The following is a 20695-nucleotide window of genomic DNA, read 5'->3' on the forward strand; positions in this document are numbered from 1 at the left end:
ATGTGTGTAATAGCATTAACATGATGCCTGGTACATAGTAAGTTCACTATAGATACTGGTTAATATATTGTTCCTCAGGAACCTGAAGTAACATTTTCATTTCTAATCTTAAATTTTCTCTTATGTCTACTATTTACTGAGGAAGTATTAAAGTCCCCTGATTAAGATGAGTAGACTTGCCAAGAGTCACCTAAGAGTCAGTAAGAGCCAAGATCCAAACTCATGTCACAATCATACAGCTGACCACTTGCCCAGACCTCCTCTCACTCAGGAGCTGAGGCAAACTTCTTCTGAGGTATGTGGGTAGGTCTTAGGCAGCTCCCTCTTACTCATTCTACAGCAGAACAGATGCCTCGCTCAGTGATTTATACTCAGATGATGCTTCTAACTTTGCTCTGCATTTATGTGGGGGCGTGATGGTGGTTTTGAATGCACAAGTAGACTCACATAGAGGGGAAAATATGAGTACTAGAACACAAACTCTTAGAGGGATAATTATGGTCATTTTGTCTCAGACATTGTAATTTGCATCTCTAGATGTTTAATTTGGGTCTTTTTTATATCTTCCATGTCTCTGCTTAACATGCTCAAGCATTCTTCTGCCTTCTTGAATGATGGAAATAATTATAATACATGTTTCATAGTCCATGCCTACTATTAATATTATCTGTTAATAGTACATCTGTTTTTTTCTTCATGTGACTAAAGTAAAATCCTTCTGGATACTCTACCCAATGCTCATAAACTAGAAGGTTTTTCCACTCTGGCTGGTGGGAGCACTAACAATTCTTAGCCCTGTGTGTGTTTCAAGGACTATTCTGTCTGCTCCTTTCAGATGGTTCTTTTCCCTGCCTCAGTTTCTACACTGACTAATACTCAGCTGAAGCGTCGGGAGAACCCTCTGTAATCAGGAGCACGCATTCTCTCTCTCTCTCCCTGTGTGTGTGTGTGTGTCCCTCTAGACTCCTGCCTGCACCTGCCCAGCTCTGGGAGATGACCAGGAGGGATCTGCCGAGTTCCCTCTCCCTGCACTGCGGCCTGGAAACACTCTATAGGCACTAAGTTGGGCACACACGGGGCTAATCTCAGTTATCTCCCCGCTCTCTGGGGATCAGTGCCCTGTGCTGCGGATGTCCAATATCTGGAACCATCGTTACATATATTTTATCTAGTTTTTGGTTGTGTCAGACAGAAGCTCCACATCTCCCTACAAAAGGGGATTTGGAGCAGGTGTTTGTTTCTCTTGTGATTCAACTCCTTTATATTCTGACTCCTTTGCAGCTTAAACCCAAGTTGGAACCAGAAAGCTATTCCAGAGGGCTGAGCTGGACAGAATCCACATAAAGGGCCCAATATCAGTGGGCTAATTGTCAGATGCAAGGTATTTTAAAAATGTTAAATTCCATTCATGTGGTTGTATCATAAACTCACTTATTCATTCATTCATCCATTCAACAAACATTTGCTGAGAGCCTACTATGAGCCAGGCTAAGTGCTAGTGTTAAAGCATTAAACACAATAGCTGTGGAGTAGGGAAAGGTCAAATGAGTAAATACATTGATAAGAACATTTTAGATGGTGGTAAATGCTGAACTAGATGAAGAAGATGCATGGACCAACACATATCCTTGAGTACTTGTCTAAAACCTGACCCAAATATCCCCATGCCTAGGTGGACCTGCTCCGCCATTTCCACAGAGGGAATCAGACAGAGCAGTGAGATGGAGAGCGATGGCAGGGTGGGTGGTCAGAGATGCTGAGGCCGAATGACAAGAGTCTACATCTGTTGCAGTTGGAGGGAAAGCGCCTTCCAGGCAGAGGAAACTGCAAACGCAAAAGCCCTACTTTGGTATCTCCTTTTCCTCCCTGGCACATGTGCATGCACCCACACACACCTGAACACTTGTAAATACTTTTCATTTCTACATTTCCAGGCTCCCAAAGATAGTTCTTACTCAGGAATTCAAGTGGAGTTCAACAGGGCCAAGATGCGAAGGGATCAGGGTCCCAGCCTCAACCCTTCTGAGCCTGATGGCTCATCTCTACTTCTCAATGTCATTGTGAAGATGAGATATACTCTCTGAATTTATTTTGCTCACTATAAGCAGGAGCATAAGTCATTTCAATAGTATTAGTAAGTAACACTTCATAAGTAATATTCAATAGTATTAAAAGGCCAGCTTAAAATGTTTACCTAGGGTGGTGATTGCTGGGGGAGGGGAGTATAAGGGGACTAAATAGTAATAGGAAAAACAACAATAAAGATTATTTTTAAAAATGTTTACCTAGGGAGGAGCTACCAATTGATACTGAATTTTTATTTTTTTCAAAAGTAGAAAAATTACTTCCATTTTAGCAAAAAGATAATCATCCCACCTACATTTGGGTTCCTGTAGCTGGTCAGAGGTTATCAGTATAATGTAAAGGTCAAAAGTACAGGCCTGCATGGAAGTGCTGTCTTTGACACATATCTGCCATGTGACCTTGAGCAGATTGGTCTCTGAGGAAAACCTGGACCTGCCTCACTAGGTATCTGAGGATTAGGTGGGATAATGCCTTCAAAGGGCATCCCTAAGTCCCCACTGAGGGACAGTCACTGCCTGTCTGCAAGGAAACTCCCATTCTTCAGCTGCTGAGAAAACCCTTCCACTCTGACATCTCAGCTAAAAATAGCATTCCGTGTTCACCATGTGAGCAAGAGGCTCCTCTGGCTCTTCTATCTCCAGTCTATGACTCTCCAGTTCTCCAGTCTCCAGACTCTCCAGTTCTCTCTCCAGTGCCATCCAGTCTATGGTTGGATGACTATAAAGTGAGGAAGAACAGAGTCTGCACCGAATGCCCAGCCCACCCCCAGGGCCTGAGAAGGAACGCTGCTGACGCACCGGCACTGTGCTTGCTTGGCTCAGATGTGGGCAGTCGCTGTGGGTGTCAGCATGGACGCACAGGCAAACCCAGGCAGCCCGGCTTTGCTTGCTTACGGGCCCCAGAGCAGCAAACGCAAGAGCCATATTTGCACAGCCCGTCTCCACAGCAACAGGAAAGTCAAGGGGCAAGACATTCCTTAAACTGGTAGAAAAATCCTCTGCCCCCTCCCTGTGCTTTCAGGTGAGGAAAACATTCCAATCCTGAGCAGTGAGCAGATCCTCAAAGGTCAAAGCTTTAGTAGAAAAGCCAGCCAGAAAATCTAAGGCCAAAACACACATAGTTTGAACAATACAACTATGGGTTTAATTTTGTTTCTGGAAGGTAATGTGACCAAGGTCTACGCATTGTTTAGTTGGTGGAAACAAGGCCAAAGATCATCACTCCTGGCTGGTGGCAGAGAAGCATGCAGCTGAGGACAGTAAGGGGACAGGCCACACAGAGCATCGTCATCCACACTGCTCACTCCAGAGCTGCTGGGGTTGGCCTTTCACTGGAAGGCTATAAACAACTATGCAAGGAAATCTTTAGGACAGAGAACTAATCTCCTAATTAATAAAAAGACCAAAGACTTTCCCCAATGATGCTGCCACAGCACCCAAAATTCTCATGCTGTCCACTTCTTCAGATAAGTCACCAGTGGTCTCAGTCCCAAAGTCACTGTTCCTGCAAAGTTAACACAGTGAACTATTAGCAGCCATTGCACCATCACTCGGATCTGTTTCTTGGAAGCTCCTTTCAACCAGCAGGACCTCGAAGACTGCGACAAAAGACAGACAAGCTCTGTTGGGGAAAAGAACTGGCAGATGGTGCACATGTGGCCCACAGGACAGGCCCAGGGGGAGCCGGGAGCATAAATAGGGGCATTGGGTGCCTGGGAGACGCTGCGGGGAGGAAGACTTCCCAGAAGAAGGGGAGGGAAAGGTTGAAAGTGTAATGAAGACCAACTTCATGTTTTGCCTAGAATCTACCTTTTTTTGTTAGGCCTAAAAATTCCCATCATAACAAGGTCATAGTAACAGCTGCTCACTTTGTCTTTCTGCTCAGCAGACACCACGACCCTGAGCACAATATGTCTCAGCAAGATGCATGGAGCCCGCAACTTCAGAAGGACCCTTATTCAAAGTTGCAAAGAAAAATGTCCCGGACCAGATAGACCACACATTAACCCTATCTCCAGAAATACACAGCAAATGCCCAAAGTAAGTGCTAAGGGGGTCTTAGGGTGGGGATGCGTCCTCTTCCTTCACTGCTGTAATCCAAGGACCCACTGAGTTCTCACCAAATGTAAAGTAAACATGTAAGAGTCACTCGGTATTGTTTTCCTTGCTGTAGACACCTACCTGGTGTCTACATCCAGTCTTCACACAGAAAACCTGAGAGATACTTTTAAAATATAAGTCGGACCATACTCAAAACCCTCTAATGGATTTCCATTCCATGAGGAATGAAATCCAAAGCTTGTGTGGTGGCTCTGGAAGCCATGTGTGCTGTGGCTCTGCAATTCTCTCTCCTCCCCCATCCCAGCCTCTCCTGCTCTCTGTGCTCCATCCTGACTGGACTCTCCAGTGTCTCCAGCACCCCAACTACACTCCTGCCTCAGGGCCTTTGCACTTGCTGTCCTCTGTGCCTGAAATAATCTTTCCCCCCACACAGCTGCATGGCTGTCTTTATGTAGGTCTCTATTCAACTATAACCCCATCACCATGTCATATAAGACTGGATCCCACCCCTCCATCAATCCCTCCCTAGCCTTTTACTCTGCTTTGTTTTTCTTCACAGTTTCCTTCTTAGCTTACAACACTTCACAGTACCTGATCCATTAAACACTTCTTCAGGAACTTGTTTGTTTTCTGACCCTCCTTCAACCATGTAACCTTTAGGAAAGCAAGGACTTTGTGTGAAAGTTGGATGAGATCTCTAAGGCCAGCCTCCCAGCCTTTGTCATCATGTTATGTTACATGAGGCACAAAGTGGTAAAGGCTGGTGGCTGTGGCCATGAGTGAGAAACATGTGACGCAAACAATGGAAAGGAAGAAAAAGTAAGATTTGGCAAAAGGCTGGATAGGATGTGAAAGGGGGACGATCAAGAGAGAACGGAGGCTGTGAGCCCAGTGGTCTGAAACTGCATGTGCTATCCAGCATGGTGACCACCAGCCACACGTGGCCAGGGAGCACTTGAAATGTGGCTAACCCGGATGAGGTGGGCTGTCAGTGTGAAATGCACACTGGATTTCAAAAAAAAAGATGCATGTAGAACATCTCAATGATCTTTAAAGTATTAATCACATGTTGAAATGATAACATGGTGGATATACTAAATAAAATATATTACTAAGATTAATTTCACCTGTTTCTTTTTGTTTATTCACATAGAAACAAAAAAATTTCAGAAAAATGTAACCAGAAAATTTCAAGTTACATATGTAGCCTGCACTGTATTTCTGCTGGAGAAGGCTGGTCTAAGGTATAAATAGTGGTGCCATTTGCAGAAAGAGGAGAGCAGAGACGATAAGGGAATATATGTATTATTAGTAACAACATGAGGCTATAGTGAGGCTTGAACACCCACTTTCCAAGAACTTAGAAACATGGGGAAAAAGCTGTCCTTGGGGAATTGGGGTGGTGGATAGACTCATATAATTGGATCAAAGCTGAGATATACAGCATAGCCTTAAAAAACTAGAATGGTTTTCTGCCCAAGAGAGTGGGACCAGAACTTGCCATAATGTATTTATATAACTTGAGAAAAAAAATGCATCAGTCACAAGGAGCATTTGTCAGCAGCAGAGCATGAGAAAAAGGATCTTATCAAAGGTGAACATGGGCAGTACCTATCAAAGCACTGCCCAGGGGATAGATGTCTGTCCAGGCTTTCTTAGTCTGAAGCCATTAAGCAAAAGACCCCAGAGATTAGGGGGACCATCTAATTTACTGGCCAAACCAAGCCACTGTTGACAGCATAAAGGGCATTACTAATTATTGGGCTGGGACAATACACCAGGACTGTCCCAAGGAAATCTGGGCCTATGGTCACCCTACCTCAACTTATTGTTCTCATTGCAGCCCTCTGATTATACCAAATGTGACTGAGGCTAAGACATATATTTCTTAATCTATTTTTTTAGAGAGAGTGGATGGGAAGGAGAAGGAGAGAAACATCAATGTGTGAGAGATACATCAATCAGTTGCCTTTAACATGTATCCTGACCAGCGACCGAACCTTCAACTCAGGCATGTACCCTACTGAGAATTGAACCAGTGGCCTTTTGCTTTGCAGGACGGTGCCCAACCAACTGAGCCATACTAGTCAGGGCCATTTTTAAATGTATTGACATTACTAAATATTGGAATGCTTCTTACAGTTGATATGGGCACTTAATATAGGGTTTCCTTCTCTCCCCGAAACTGTTATTAATTTAATAGTATATTTTATGGTCAATGACATCTTACAATCAAGGTTACAGAGTAGTTTGTTTCCCAATGTGGTATGACATAAAGGAGAATTCACTGATCAGAGTAGGAATGCCCTCCCCTAAGCATTTATTTCCATTGGAAAATAACAGGTAAGTAACTTGGTATTAAGCACTGGTTCTTGCGAGCTAGGTTGGTTTGAACTGTTCACTTAAGACTGGGTTCTGAGTCTGTGTAGGGCCCAAGTCCAGATCAAGGACTGGGGTGAATTTACTGAGGTCATGCTGTCCCACAAAGACTATTTGGAAAATCCCCAGCTTCACCCAGGGGATAATCCTCGGTGCCACCATCGTGCACCATCATAACCTTGCCTAGTGGAAATTGGTGGAGGCAGTAAGACAACGAACCTGGTCTAGATCTGTTGGGTTTCAACGGCCAATAAGACATTAAAATGGAAGTGGGGCTGGAAGTATAACTCCCATGAGATGTGTATAGGTTACACATAATCAGAAAAAGAAATTATTTTGCTTTTGTCCAATATAGCTGCAATTCAGATAAACCACCAGAGGTAGGAAATGAGTATATGCAATTAACAAAGAAGTTTCTGGGGTGTAAACAGGCTTCACCCTACGGGCCATATTGGAAAGACTAGTGTTGGCTTAGTGTTTGCAGCCTCTTAGGAATATATAAATCTGGGTAAGAGCACTGTGGTTGATTAACCACACCTGATATTGGCTCAGAAGTGGGGTATGATATGGAATTAAAGTATAATCATATTGGAAGTATTGTAAAATGTTATTAAAAATGCATTCCTTCAACAAAATAAATGATAGTATGATAATATGTAAAATGAGAAAAACAGTTGAAATCAACTTACTTATTTTGTCCTATTGTCTCAAAATCCTTCACAACAATTCCAAGGGAAGATGAAAAGTCCAGTGGCACACCTCTCAAGTCAAACTCCAAAATCTGTCCAAAGAAAGGTTATGAAAACAAAACAAAAGTTAAAAGGATCAGGAAATACAATGAAATGTACTAACACTGAAAGTTGGGTTATTAGCTTCACCAATGACAATCCTTCAAACTACTCAATTCTATAATTAGATGGAAGTGATTAACTGATAAATTAAATTCTAAACTTGGAGGCTGCTGAGCATTGTGGGAAAATAAACCAGACTTAGCCTGGAAGGACCTGGAGACAGCTCCTCGATTCCCATTTGCCAGGCTCTGTGGCATTGGACCAATCACCAACCTCTCTCCCATGATCAGAGAGCTGAACACCTACCACGCTTATAGTGAGAATAAAACAAAACGTATGCATGAAAACGTTTTCTTCAATGGTTATTTTTAAATTACTTGCTCTTCCTAAACATATTATTATGCAAGAGATGAATACTCTAGAAAACACTTTCCAAAATGCACTGATCCCTCATTTGAGTCCCACGGTGGTTAGTGCTATAGTCAGATGAGACCTTCATCTTAATGCAACAAATTGCTGCCTGATGACAAATGTTAAAAAAAAAAAAAATCAACATAGAACCACTGATGCCTTTGATTGATTGTTCAATAAATGACTTAACACAGTGTCTACTGACAACTTAATTCTGTGTAACAGGTCTGGAGTGGATGGAGAATTGTCTCATAGTTCATATGAGAACATGCTCACTAATCCTAATAGGTGTGGGGTTGGCACTTCGTTCGGTTAGATTTCAGTTATAAAACTGCAGTTCGAAAGGTTGCCTGATAAATCCTTTTGCAATATGAGGGGGGAAACCTGATGGAAACAAAATGGGGTGAGGATGATGCCCATGGAGGGCACACCTGCTCACATGATCACACACCTCTCAGCTGTCGGCCATGTGCACGGACCTCTGATAGGAAGACACTTGCTAGGATTCCTGAAAAGCCCGAAGCACTAAATGTGCACATTCATGTACTTTTATTTGATCCCTGGAGCTCTGTGTAAGGGCTTTTCAGAAAGGCATTAGGAAGTTTTTTGTTTTTACCTTAAGTGAGAAGGTGTGGTCTTTATCTTATAGAGATGTTGAAACTAGTTGGGAGGGGTCTTCACAGTCTCCAGACTCAGTGAAAATATCAAAGACATTTATCACTGCACTTATCCAGGGAGGTGTGACTGGCTTTTGGAAAAAGTAATGGGCCCGATGACCAACTTTTCAAAACTTAGCACAGGAAAATCCTACTCAGTGGAAAGAATTCAAATTTTCACATCTTTAAATATATTAAACACCAGCAGAGGTGGTAAATAAATTTCATTATATCCCTTCAATACCATATTACATCATCATTAAAAATGCTTTTGAATGAAATGATGTGTATGTGCTCAGGATATAATAGCAAAAAAAAAAGAATAGGAAACTGTACTTGCTTCCTATTTTTATATAGCTAATTTGCTAATTTTAAGACATCAAATTTTATTAAATATATTCACTCAATAAGCATTTCTCTTTTTTAATATATTTTATTGATTATGCTATTACAGTTGTCCCATTTTCCCCCCTTCACTCCCCTCCACTCTGTACACCCTCTCCCACCCATATCCCTCTCTTTAGTCATGTCCATCTGTCATACTTATAAGTTCTTTAGCTTCTACATTTCTCATACTATTCTCACCCTCCCCCTATCTATTTTCAACCTACAATCTATGCTACTTATTCTCTGTACCTTTTCCCCCTCTCTCCTCCTCCCACTCCCCTGTTGCTAACCCTCCATGTGATCTCCATTTCTGTGGTTCTGTTCCTGTTCTAGTTGTTGGCTTAGTTTCTTTTGGTTTTGCTGTAGGTGTGGTTGTTAATAATTGTGAGTTTGCTGTCCTTTTACTATACATGTTTTTTCTTTATCTTCTTTTCTTAGATAAGTCCCTTTAACATTTCATAAAATAAGGCTTGGTGATGATGAACTCCTTTAACTTGACCTTATCTGAGAAGCACTTTATCTGCCCTTCCATTCTAAATGAAAGCTTTGCTGGATAGAGCAATCTGGGATATAGGTCCTTGTCTCTCATGACTTGGAATACTTCTTTTCAGCCCCTTCTTGCCTGTAAGGTCTCTTTTGACAAATCAGCTGACAGTCTGATGGGAACTCCTTTGTAGGTGACTGTCCCCTTATCTCTTGCTGCTTCTAGGATTCTCTCCTTTATTTTTACCTTGGCTAATGTAATTATGATGTGCCTTGGTGTGTTTCTTCTTGGGTCCAACTTCTTTGGGGCTCTCTGAGCTTCCTGGACTTCCTGGAAGTCTATTTCCTTTGCCAGAATGGGGAAGTTCTCCTTTATTATTTGTTCAAATACGTGTTCAATCTGTTGCTTTTCTTCTTCCCCTTCTGGTACCCCTATAATTTGGATGTTGGAACATTTAAAGATGTCCTGGAGGTTCCTAAGCTTCTCCTCATTTTTTTGAATTCTTATTTCTCCATTCTTTCCTGTTTGGTTGTTTCTTTCTTCTATCTGGTCCACTCTATTGTTTTGAGTCCCAGTTTCCTTCCCTTCACTATTGGTTCTCCGTGCATCTTCCTTCATCTCTTTTATGGTAACCTGCATTTTTTCATCTAATTTGCACCCAAAATCAACCAATTCTGTGAGCTTCCTGATCACCAGTGTTTTGAACTGTGCATATGATAGATTGGCTATCTCTTGGTTGTTCAAAAGGATGAGTCCTGGGCATTGATCTGTTCTTCTGTTTGAGACATGTCTCTCCCTCTCTTTTTTTTTTTGGTCTGGTCGCTCCCATTAGGGTGAGGGGCGGAGCCTTAGGGGTTCACCAGGGCTGGGCACCCCAGTCACTAGATTGTGAAACGTTATATGTGGGGGCGGGGGCAGGGGCGGGAGGGTATAATGGCAGTAGCTCCGTTCTCCTGGGACCTCAGTCCCTTCTCTGGGATACTGGGTTGTGCGCTCTACCTGGTCCACAATCGCCGCCTCACTGGGTCCACCGGCTGCCGCTTGCATACTCAGGGTCCACCCGCTGCGATCTTGTGCGCCCCAGATGGCTTATGCGCTCCCGGTTGCCTTATGTGCCCAGTTCTCCCTGCTCTCCACGAGCTGCGACCCGTGCCGGCTGCTCCTCTCCACCCCTCCTACTGGTCTGGATGAACGGGCCTACTTCAACTTCTTGGCTGTCTGACTTCCATTCAGATAAATTCTCTCTCTGTTCTGGGTGTTATTCTGCCTCTAAATTGTTGTTGTTCTAATCTTGGTTGTGCGTGGAGGTACAGTGCATTCACCTATGCCTCCATCTTGCCAGAAGTCCTCAATAAGAATTTCTTCATACACCCCAGATGTTAACAGCAGTTGCTTCTGGATAGTGGAACCAAAGGTAATTTTTTATGCTGATCTAAAGTTTTCAAAATTTCTACATTAAATATGTATTATTTTATCAACATAAAAACAGTAAATGTCTTGACTCAGCCAGACAGACAAACTATCATGTGATACACTCTTGATTAGTCACATGCAGACATGTTTTTAATTATGGAGCTTTCCCTGTGGGACTCTGGAGATGATCTAATACCACCACTTGCTCTACAGATGTGCCTGCATTGGCAACACGACTGGACCAAGGTTACAGCGCAAGCTCAAGGTTGTTGCAGGCTCGAGTCCAACCTTCTTCACTGTCATCCAGGCTCCACTCGCCACACCTCTACTGTACAGGAGATGTCACTGTGTTACATCTCCTTGAACTGCATCGCAGTCTCCATGGCCACAGAGGGGGATGGAAGGGGCAGGGGCGAAATGCAGTGATTCTCCTTCCAAAGGGGAGAGTTCACCTCTCACCAAAGATGGGACAATCAGATATAGCTTATCCATTGAAACAAAGTTAAAAAACAAAAATGAAGTCACCTCATTCCAGACAGGATTGAGTTCATTATCAACTTTTTTTGTTTTCTTTTTCTCATCTGCAAATAAAAAATAAGAGATATCAATCAATTAGAAATATTTATAGAGCACATACCATTCCTTAGTTCACTCAAAGAGCATTTCCCCCAAGGGCCCACGATGTGCCTGCATTTCCCTGTCCTCTGCCTAGCTAGGGGCTGTCTGAATCAAAGCATTCCAAACTGAACAGCATTTTTTTGGTCTAAAACGTTTTTCCTACACTTAAATCTAGGGATGGGCAGCTTAAAATCATGGAAATACCATGATCCCCTGCCTCTCCCGCAGACCACGATTACCCAGGGCCTCTGTGTCTCCAGCTTTTTTGTAGAAAGAAGCCAACAAAGCTAACCTTTGGCGCACCCGTGGCACCATTTTATAAGTGAGGACACGGAGACTCAAAGGAGTTAAGAACTGTGGCCGAGCTCGCCTGCGGCAGGGGTGCCCCAGCAGACCTGGAATTTCAGCTCTGAAGCCCGTGGTGCCTCTGCCTGTAATAAGACCTCAACGCAGTTTACAGATTAAGCTGGACTTCCTCCCACAGGCCTCTGCACAAAGTAATTCATGCATAAACTCTTTCAAGGAGCGACAGAGAGCTGGGGGTTTCCTTTACCCCGGCCCACCTTTTCTGAGGACACAAGATCTTCTTTCTCTGTGTCAAAGACTACTGTCTAGTACACCCTCCTAAGTCCACCTAAGTTTTCTCGGATCAAAGTCCACAGAGCAGGGGCTTCTATTAGGCCTCTAAGTCTCCAGATCCTTACCAAAATAAAAGTTAATGTTTGAGCACAAAATGCTTTGTAAGCATTAGCTCATCTGTTTTCAGAAAACCGAGGTTTTTTCTCTTGCATGTCTTTTACTATTACACAAAACACCACATGTATGGCTGGGGGCAGGAGTAGGGTAGGGCAGGGAGTCCCCCACCCAGCAATTTTCTGGGACACCAGGAAGTGTTATTACACAAAACATGTATGGCTGGGGGCAGGAGTGGGGTAGGGCAGGGAGTCCCCCACCCAGCAATTTTCTGGGACACCAGGAAGTGTTATAAAATTTAAATGCATTGTGACCCTGAGATAGCATCAGGGTTCACTGGTTAAGGGTTCAATCCCACAAGAATGCCACCCCTCCAAGGTCAGACACCAAAAGCAAAGTCAGGTTGTCACCTGTGCTTCTGACATTCTGACAGTCTGGCAATCAATCTGAGGTTTTTGTGACCCCTTCCTGAGTTCAATTACTCTTCTAGAGCACACCACAGAACTCAGGAAATCACTCATGTTTACCCATGTATTAAAGGCTGTAATAAAGGATACAGACCAAGAGCCGGGTGAGAAACATAGAGCAAGGCCTGGTGGGGGCGGGTCCCGAGCTTCTGCCCACATTGGAGTTAGGGTGCACCACCCTCCCACTGTGTGGATGTGTACCCTTACCTGGAAGGTCTCCAAACCCCATACTTTTGGGACTTTATGAAGGCTTCATCAGGTAAGCATGATCAATTATTAACTCCATTTTCATCCCCTCTCCAACCAGAGGAGTGGGGGGTTGGGATGAACATTCCAGGCTTCTTATTCTGGCTTGGTCTTTCTGGTGACCTGCCCTCCCCCAGGAGTCCACCCGGAGTTGCCTCATGAGAACAAAAGATGCTCCTACTGCTTTTTAGGAATTTGCAAGGGTTTTAGGAGTCCTGTGCCAGGGACAGGGTCAAAGACCAGCTATCAGGACAAGATATGCTTTATGCTTTAATCACCTAGGGAATCACAAGGGTTTTTGGAGCTCTGTGCCAGGAATGGGGTTGGAGGAGACCAATACATGTATTTTCTATTGCTTACTATTCTTCTTTAGAACCCTAGGAGGTATGTATGATTATCTTCATCCCCCTTTCACAGCCAAGGAGACTGAGAAGCTGAGTAATGCATTCAGAGTCACCCAGTTAGTAAGTAGCAGGGCTGGGTTTTGAACCCGGGCAGTCTCCCATTGGTGGCCCCACTTTGAACCATTCCTCAGCTTCCCCTCTACTAACATGAAATGTAGGAGGTAGCATGTTTCGTTAAGCCGAATGCCACTCTGATAAGGCTCCCAACACACACCAGCAGTGGGACTAACCACCTCATTCTTCCAAGACCTCAGCATAGCAAAGTCATGAATCATAACCCTCCCTCTGCTAAGCATGAATTTTTCCACTTGAGTGGGCTCCCACAGCCTCGCTGGCTTCCCTTTCCAAACTGCAGCATGACCCTACTCATCAGCTTGTGCCTAGACCTACACAACTTAGCTCTGACTGTGGTCTTTCTATGCGGCCTCCACAGCCCCTCGCTCGATCTGACCCTGACGTCACCCGGCAGCTGTCCTGATTTCCTCTCCCACACTTCCCTGTTGGGCCCACTCACCCCTCCCCTCATCCGACAGAAACCTCTCAATCTTCCTCTCTGGTTACAGTACCAGAAGTGTACTTGAGAGAAACAGGGTCCGTGCAAAGGATTTTTAAACTGACAGAGCTGGACGAAATGGCTTCTTACCCACAATTACAGCAGCTTCCTCTAAACAACCACCGACAGGTGCCAGGCTGTGCTTCCTACTGCATGTCTCTAACTCCTTAAGACGACCCTGCAAGGTCCTCATTTTACAGACAAGGAATTGAGAGAAGCTGGTTCACTTGTCTGAGGTCATAGAGCAAACAAGAAAACACAGCAGAATCTGAACCTACATCTTTTTGGCTCCAGACCTGAGGGAGTGTTTGCTACCACATCACAGTGACTCACGGAAGCTGCCAGAAACATTGAATAAAGAAGACGCATAAAATGAAACATTCATTCAAAGTACTGATTTTAATGCCTAGTTTACTATACATAACTGTAATTACTTAATTAATGAATGTGCTATAAACTCAGGAAAGAATTGTATTTTTTTAAATCACTGTTGTATTCTCAGTACAAAAAGTGATGCCTGGTATAAAATAGTTTCTCAATAAACTATTGGTAAATGAATGACTGAGTGAATTGTCACATAGTAAGAACTCAATAAACTCATAATAAGAACTATGGGAGAGAAGAAGGTACATAACTATCATATGTGTGAGGGGTTTGGCATCCTGGGCAATGGCCATGGGGAAGTCCAAAGTCAGGTTTCAGGGCATTCTGAGACTCTCTAAGACTTTTTGCTCCAACACACAAAATATTAACTACACCTGTAAGTTTTTCGGGGAGAGAGTTTATTGCTCTCATCAGATTCTCAAATGAGGTAGTGAACTTGACAAAGGTTAGGAATTCCTGCTTTCTACAGTATGAAATGAGACTGTTAATCTCCCTCCACTCACCACTGCCCTTGCTGCCATAACCAGGGCTGGGTGGTTAGAGAATCGTGTCAGGAAGGAATGAATCTGGACCCTGAGACCATAGCAGACCTTTAAGAGAAAAGACAGGCTATTGCAAGAGAACCCAGTAAGTAAGTAAAGCAAGGAGAAGGCAGCAAATAATTTTCAGAAATTGGGCACAGGGGCTCGTGGTGCTGCTCGAGTCACTGAAGGATGGTACTGAAGCCAAATTTCACTCCCCAAGAATCCAGGCAGGGAGCTAGGCAGGAGCAAAGTTGCCAGAGAGATTGTGGAAAGAGGCACCACTTGCTCATCCAAATTGAATCCCAAGCCTGGTTACTGACCTGGGAATCTCAGTAGGAGAAGCAGCATTGCAAGGCTCTCTTGATGCTGGGGCTGTTATTACTGACCCTCCCACCCTCTGTAGGGACAGGAGTGATCCAGGGTCAGCAGTTGAAGAGTGTGAAAAAGGTTCCTTTTTTATTCATTCATTTTTCAAACATTTATTAAGCACCTACTGCCTGCTAGTAATTGGGGAAACAAAAGAGCGTAAGATAATTCCTGGTCTTGAAATGGTCACGGATGGGGTGGATGAGCTACTGAATCGGGGAACCACACAAATCCTTATGCATGTTTTCACCAAGTAGCAAAAAGCCCCACTGTGCTCTTGCCTGTTTCATTCTCTTGATGGAGTTTCCAACATTTCCCATGACCCTCTTACATGAGAGTCAGTAATGGGAATAATGTCTGGCCAGGCCAGGCCAGACTAAGGGACCTCATAGCTCAGCCCATGGGCATGATCCAGTGAGTAAGTTCTTACAAACCTTAATTCACATCTTCAATCTTCCATCCAACAAATATCTTTGAAATATCACTTGCCATGTGACAAGTGAGCTGGACACTGTGGGAGATACAAAGATACTCAAGACAAAGTTTCTGCCCTCAGGTGGTCCAGTGGGGATGTAGTTGTGGCCAGGTGACTGATACAGACAAAAGGCTTCAGTTGTCATCAGAGGGATACAGACGAAAACACAAATTCAGAAGAAGGGGAGGTGAAGTTAGGCTGTGGGCTCCCAGAGAAAGCAGAGGCTGAGCTGGGAATCAAAGGACAAGGATGGATTAAATGTGGAGCTGGGAAGAAAATGTCACTCCAGGTGGAGGGAAATAGAGTGGGCAGGTCAGCCATGGAGGTGGAGAGAACAGGTCACGTCTGGGGACACTGCACAGCCCAGCTGGCTGGAACCAAGGGACGTGGAGGGGAATAGAGGCAACCAGGCAGTGTGGAAAGGTTATGGTCACACTGTGAAGCCGTGAATGCCAGGCTAAGGTTCATTTGGCTGGTACAAGCCACTTAGGAAAGAGGGTGTTAGAAACCAGACTTTATAACATCAAAAGTTCATAATCTAGCAAAAAAAAAAAAAATCAAGCTGCCCAACAACTCTTCCAGCATATGTTCCTGAACACATGACTCGGTAGTGCACTGAGAACAAAGAGGACTGTTTGAGTCCAGGCAGATGTAGGTTGACCACAAACCAGGTGAGACTATTCAAGCGGAACTTCCTGCCGCTGGCACACAACGTTCATGCTAATGGCACTGCCCTATAGGGGGCGCTCACTTCCAACCAGACATGCAGTAAATCCTTCACTTATTTCATTTAATCCTCCTAACAATCCTAAGTGGTAAACTCCGTTATTATCTGCAGTCTGCAAATGAGCAAAGCAAGCCTGAAATGATTAGGTAAATTGGCTAATGTCATAGAGCTAGGAGGTGTTCAAGAGGAAAACCACAGGCCCAAAACGGCATCACTCATGCTGAAAACCCCTGACACCAAACCTAGATTTAATACCTGATGGAACTGCAGTTTCAACCTCTCCCAGAAACATAAGCTTAATCAACCAGTCTGGCGTGTCTGGTCAAGCACTAGCAATCTGTCATGTGGGCCCCAAAGAAGATCCATCCCCTGCTTCTCCCCAAAGAAGAGGCACTCTTCCTGTTAAAAACCCTTCTGCTTCTCTTATCTCAAAGAAAAGATTTCTGCACCTCAAAATAATCTTTTCTTTTTTGTTGTGAATAGCTCCCTTACACCCTTCTTCCTATAAATACATTCCATTTCATACAGCTCCCCAGAGAGCCCCTCTATATAGTTGCTAGATGTGCTGATTCCTGAATCACTTAGTAAAGCCAATTAGATCTTCAGATTTATTCACTTTAATTCATTTTTTTAACAGATGAAATGATCTAACTCAGGACTAGTCTGCTTCTAGACCCCATGCACTGAACCACTGTACCTCTTATCTCCCTAGCTAATAGGGGAAGATTAGGTCTCTGGAATTAGCTCCTATCCTCCTGGACAAAAACCAGTTCTCCCTTTTGGTCTCCATTCTGGAGAATCCCTTCCAAGTAGGAGACCAATTTTTATCAAAGTGTGCATTCATTGCATTTTTGTTGAAAGCCTATTCTTACAGATAAACATGTTAGCCGGAAAAAAAAAGTAGATAAAAATTCCCTTTTTTTAAAGTAGATAAATTCCTTTCTTAGCAGCCAGAAAATCACACATTTATGTTATTCAATTATTCAATCCCACCTCTTTTAAAAAAGGTTAAAATAGCAGGGACTAAACATCAGATTAAATGATGGAAAACTCCCCTTCATCTCACACGTCCTCCTGTTCCCACTCTAATTTCATTCAGATGACTGTTTCTTCCTAAAAGGAATTAAATACTTTCAACCCAGAACATAACAACAGGCTCGAATACAGAATACACCCTAGACCAGCACTCAGAGAATTCTTTGGGACATTTCCTGTTTTCTGATTAGCTATGCCTGCTTCTCTCAGTTCTGTGAAGGTCACCATCACAGTAATCGACCTGCATGCCAACTTCTGAGTAACGTTTCCCTGAGCGCTGAACAAGCTCTCTTTGCCAAGCCACCGCGCACCCTCTTGCACGGAACCATTTCCTTTGCTGTTCACCTACCAGACAGTGTGTTGGACTCACACTGAAAAGACTCGGGAGTCAGAGACTCCCATGACTCCTAAGCCTGGGCTACTGTGAGGACCAGTGTGAGGGGTACTTTCATGTGTCAACGTGGCTAAGCTGTGAGGCCAGTTGTTTGGTCAAACACTGGTCTAGATGTTGCTATGAAGGCCTTTTATAAATGTGATTAATGTTCACAATGAAATTGTCTTCAAGTAAAACATAACTTTTCATAATGTGAGTGAGCCTCGTCCCAATAGTTTGAAGGCATTAAGAGCAAAAACTGAGGTTCCCTGGAGAAGGAATTCTGCCTCAAGACTATATAACAGAAATCCTGCCAGAGTTTTTAGCCTGCTAGACTGCCCCACAATTTTGAGACTTGCCAGCCCCCTACAATCGCACGAGCTATTTCCTTCTCTCTTTTTCTCTCTGTCTTTCTGTCTCTCTCTCTAGGTCCCTAGGTCACACACATACACAAAGTCAACCATTATTTGGCTAAAATTTCACAGGCTTCCTCCCCAACCCCCACTCCCAAAGCTCATTCATGTGTGGTTAACAGTTATTAAGTATAGCCCTGGCTGGTGTGGCTCCGTTGGTTGGGCATCATCCCACAAAGCAAAAGGTCACTGGTTCAACTCTGGGTCAGGGCATGTACCTGGGTTTCAGGCCTGGTCTTTGGTTGGGGTGCTTACAAGAGACAACCAATCAATATTTCTCACACATCCATGCTTCTCTCCCTCTCTTTCTCCCTGCCTTCCCCTCTCTCTAAAATAAATAAATAAATCTTTAAAAAAAAGTTTATTAAGTACTCTGAACTAGTCACTGTTCCCAGTGTCTTCCATGGACTTTCTCATTTACTCTTTACAACAATCCTAAAAAGGTAAATTCTATTATGGTCATCCCCAGTTACAAAAGAGGAAACCAAGACACAGAGAGGTTAAGCAATTTATCAGAGGTCACACAGCTAGTAAGTGGTAGAGCTTGGATCCAGAATGGCAGAGAGAGACACAGAGCAGTCTTTAAAGTTGGGGGATTAAGACTAGTGACTCCTTGAAGACTGAAGCTTTATTTTATTAATATTGTTATTCTCTCCAAAGTGCCTACTACATAATAATTCCTCCATGATTTGAGTGCATTGGACTTCATAAGCTCATATAAGCATTATTACTAGAGTTGCTTTAATGATTAAGTGAGAAGACGAATACCAAGTGCTCAGCACAGGGCCCAGCAGGCTCAAAACCAACAAGGGCCATGATTTCTTATTGCAGTACCTGGGCAGCACCCCTTGTGGACCCCAGGGGATTTCCCAGGCAGTGGAGCCCTTCCTGGAGGGCAGGGCCCCAGAGGAAGTGCTCAATGGCACTGGGCACAGCCCTGGCGGAGCGCTTCTCCCCCATGGCTTCGTTCCAGACCTCTGAGGCCTGCCTGAGGCAGCTGGCATGTGGGCAGTGACTGCTTCTCCTTGGCAGTCAGCCTGGCAGCCACCAGCATCGGGGATAATTTCCATAAAAACCAGGAAGGCTCTGGGAAGGGCCTGTAGGAGAGTCCTCTGTCCTCAGGACTTAGAGAAACCTGGGGGAGCTCGAAGACATGCGGCCCACCCAGGCCAGGCTGCCTAACACAGTATCTCTGCCTTTTTGTTTCCTAAACCTGGCTGCCCTCCTGCCCCAGGAGAGGTTGCCAAACGAGTTCTAGGGTAAAGGCATTTTGGCCAAAAGGCAACTGTGATACAAAGCAAGGCTGTTTTTTGTACATTTCTGAAGCAGTCACTGATACTGCTGATAAACAGGGACGCCCAGGCAAAAAGGCAGGCAGGGTCACTGCTCCGCTTTCCGCACCCAGTGCCCCACTGGCCTCTGGAGATGCCCTTTTAGGCGTACAAACTCCTGAATCAAAACCAAATCCTCCAGGAGAACTGTGCTCAAGCCCAGTAGAACTGAGCAACCCATACAGAATCTTCTTCCTAAAAGCTGACCCTAGGGAGTGGTCATGTTCCAGTTCTGCCTACTGCTCAGCTGCAAGTGGAGGAAGCCCAGGCAGGCCAGGCACCCGGACTGGCTGCCTCGATGGAGAACTGAACCATGTGCCTCTTCGGTTGGTTCATTTATTTTGCATGTGAGCATCCACTCTGTGTGGGGCATGCTAAACACATTCACACCTAATCCTTACAAAGGAGGTATTAGAAATCCCCATTTGACAGATGAGGAAACTGAAGTTCTGTGATGTTAACTGACTTGCCCAAGACCCCGGAGCTAGTAAGTAGCAGAGCTAAGCTGCAGCCCCCAATGAGTTTCATTTCCAAACCTGTGCTTTTCACCACCTCCAAGAGCAACAGTCCAGGCAGTGAATTCCAACAGTGAGGAGAGATAAGCAAACGGAAAACTTATTTTTACTTTTTTAGTAACAAAAGAGAGAGAAGGAAAAAGATTTTTTTTAACTTATTTGTTGTTTTATTGGGATATAAAAAGTGAGGACGGTTATAAACCAGAGAACTGAGGTGAGGTGGAATATACCCCTGCCAAGCAAATACTACATTTTTAACACTTTACACACACAGTAATAAGTTAAGAGTTTTAGTCACCAGTAACAAAAGGCTCCAACTCAGTTATCGGAGGAACTGATTCACTGCTAAGCTATGTCAGCTCTGAGCTCCTCGGGCACAGCATGTCATAAAGGGTTTCCTTGACCTGTGGAAACTTACCCCAGGAGGGCTGGGTTTTCTTTCTCTCTTTTTTAAGTCCTTTTGTTATTGGTACACATTCTTCCTGTTTCAGACTGGGTCCACATGACCCCAACACACTGAATAACTCAATCCATTCAGAGGGGAGAGGAAGCGTTCATAATTCGAGTTGGCTGTTTCAGGCACAGGCTGTATCTCCTCTCCATCGTGACCTCAGGGGATACACAGAGAGGCGGGAGTCAGCCAGTCCTGAGTCGAATCCTGAACTGTCTCTGCCTCAGTTTCCCCCTGGGTAAAATAAAGATGATAACAATACCTACTTCCTAACAGTGATGTGAGGGTTAAATAAGATCATATACACAGGTCGGGGCACAGTGGAAGAATTTAATAAAGGTGGCGTAGGTATGCACCACCTTTTAATTTAATAAAGGTGGCGTAGTATGTGGTGGTCACTCAAGCTGTCCACCTGTGCCAGAATCTCCGGAAACCCTGAGTTGCCATGAGCACT

General features: G+C 44.1%; 1 protein-coding gene across 4 annotated transcripts in view; it reads right to left on the reverse strand.

Annotated features, from left to right (window-relative positions):
- Window positions 1-20695, reverse strand: part of MYOF (myoferlin) — a 148379-nt gene that overhangs the window by 119222 nt on the left and 8462 nt on the right. For all 4 annotated transcript variants that reach the window (XM_045853995.1, XM_045853994.1, XM_045853997.1 and 1 more), the window contains exons 2-3: window positions 11192-11247; window positions 7214-7305 (exon numbers count right to left, since the gene is read on the reverse strand). In XM_045853995.1, the coding sequence (XP_045709951.1) occupies window positions 7214-7305; window positions 11192-11247 (148 nt within the window). The remainder of the gene's footprint in view (window positions 1-7213; window positions 7306-11191; window positions 11248-20695) is intronic.

The sequence above is a fragment of the Phyllostomus hastatus genome, unplaced genomic scaffold (genome assembly GCF_019186645.2).
Source record: "Phyllostomus hastatus isolate PE091 unplaced genomic scaffold, TTU_PhHast_1.1 phas_scaffold_1066, whole genome shotgun sequence".
Classification (NCBI taxonomy): domain Eukaryota; kingdom Metazoa; phylum Chordata; class Mammalia; order Chiroptera; family Phyllostomidae; genus Phyllostomus; species Phyllostomus hastatus.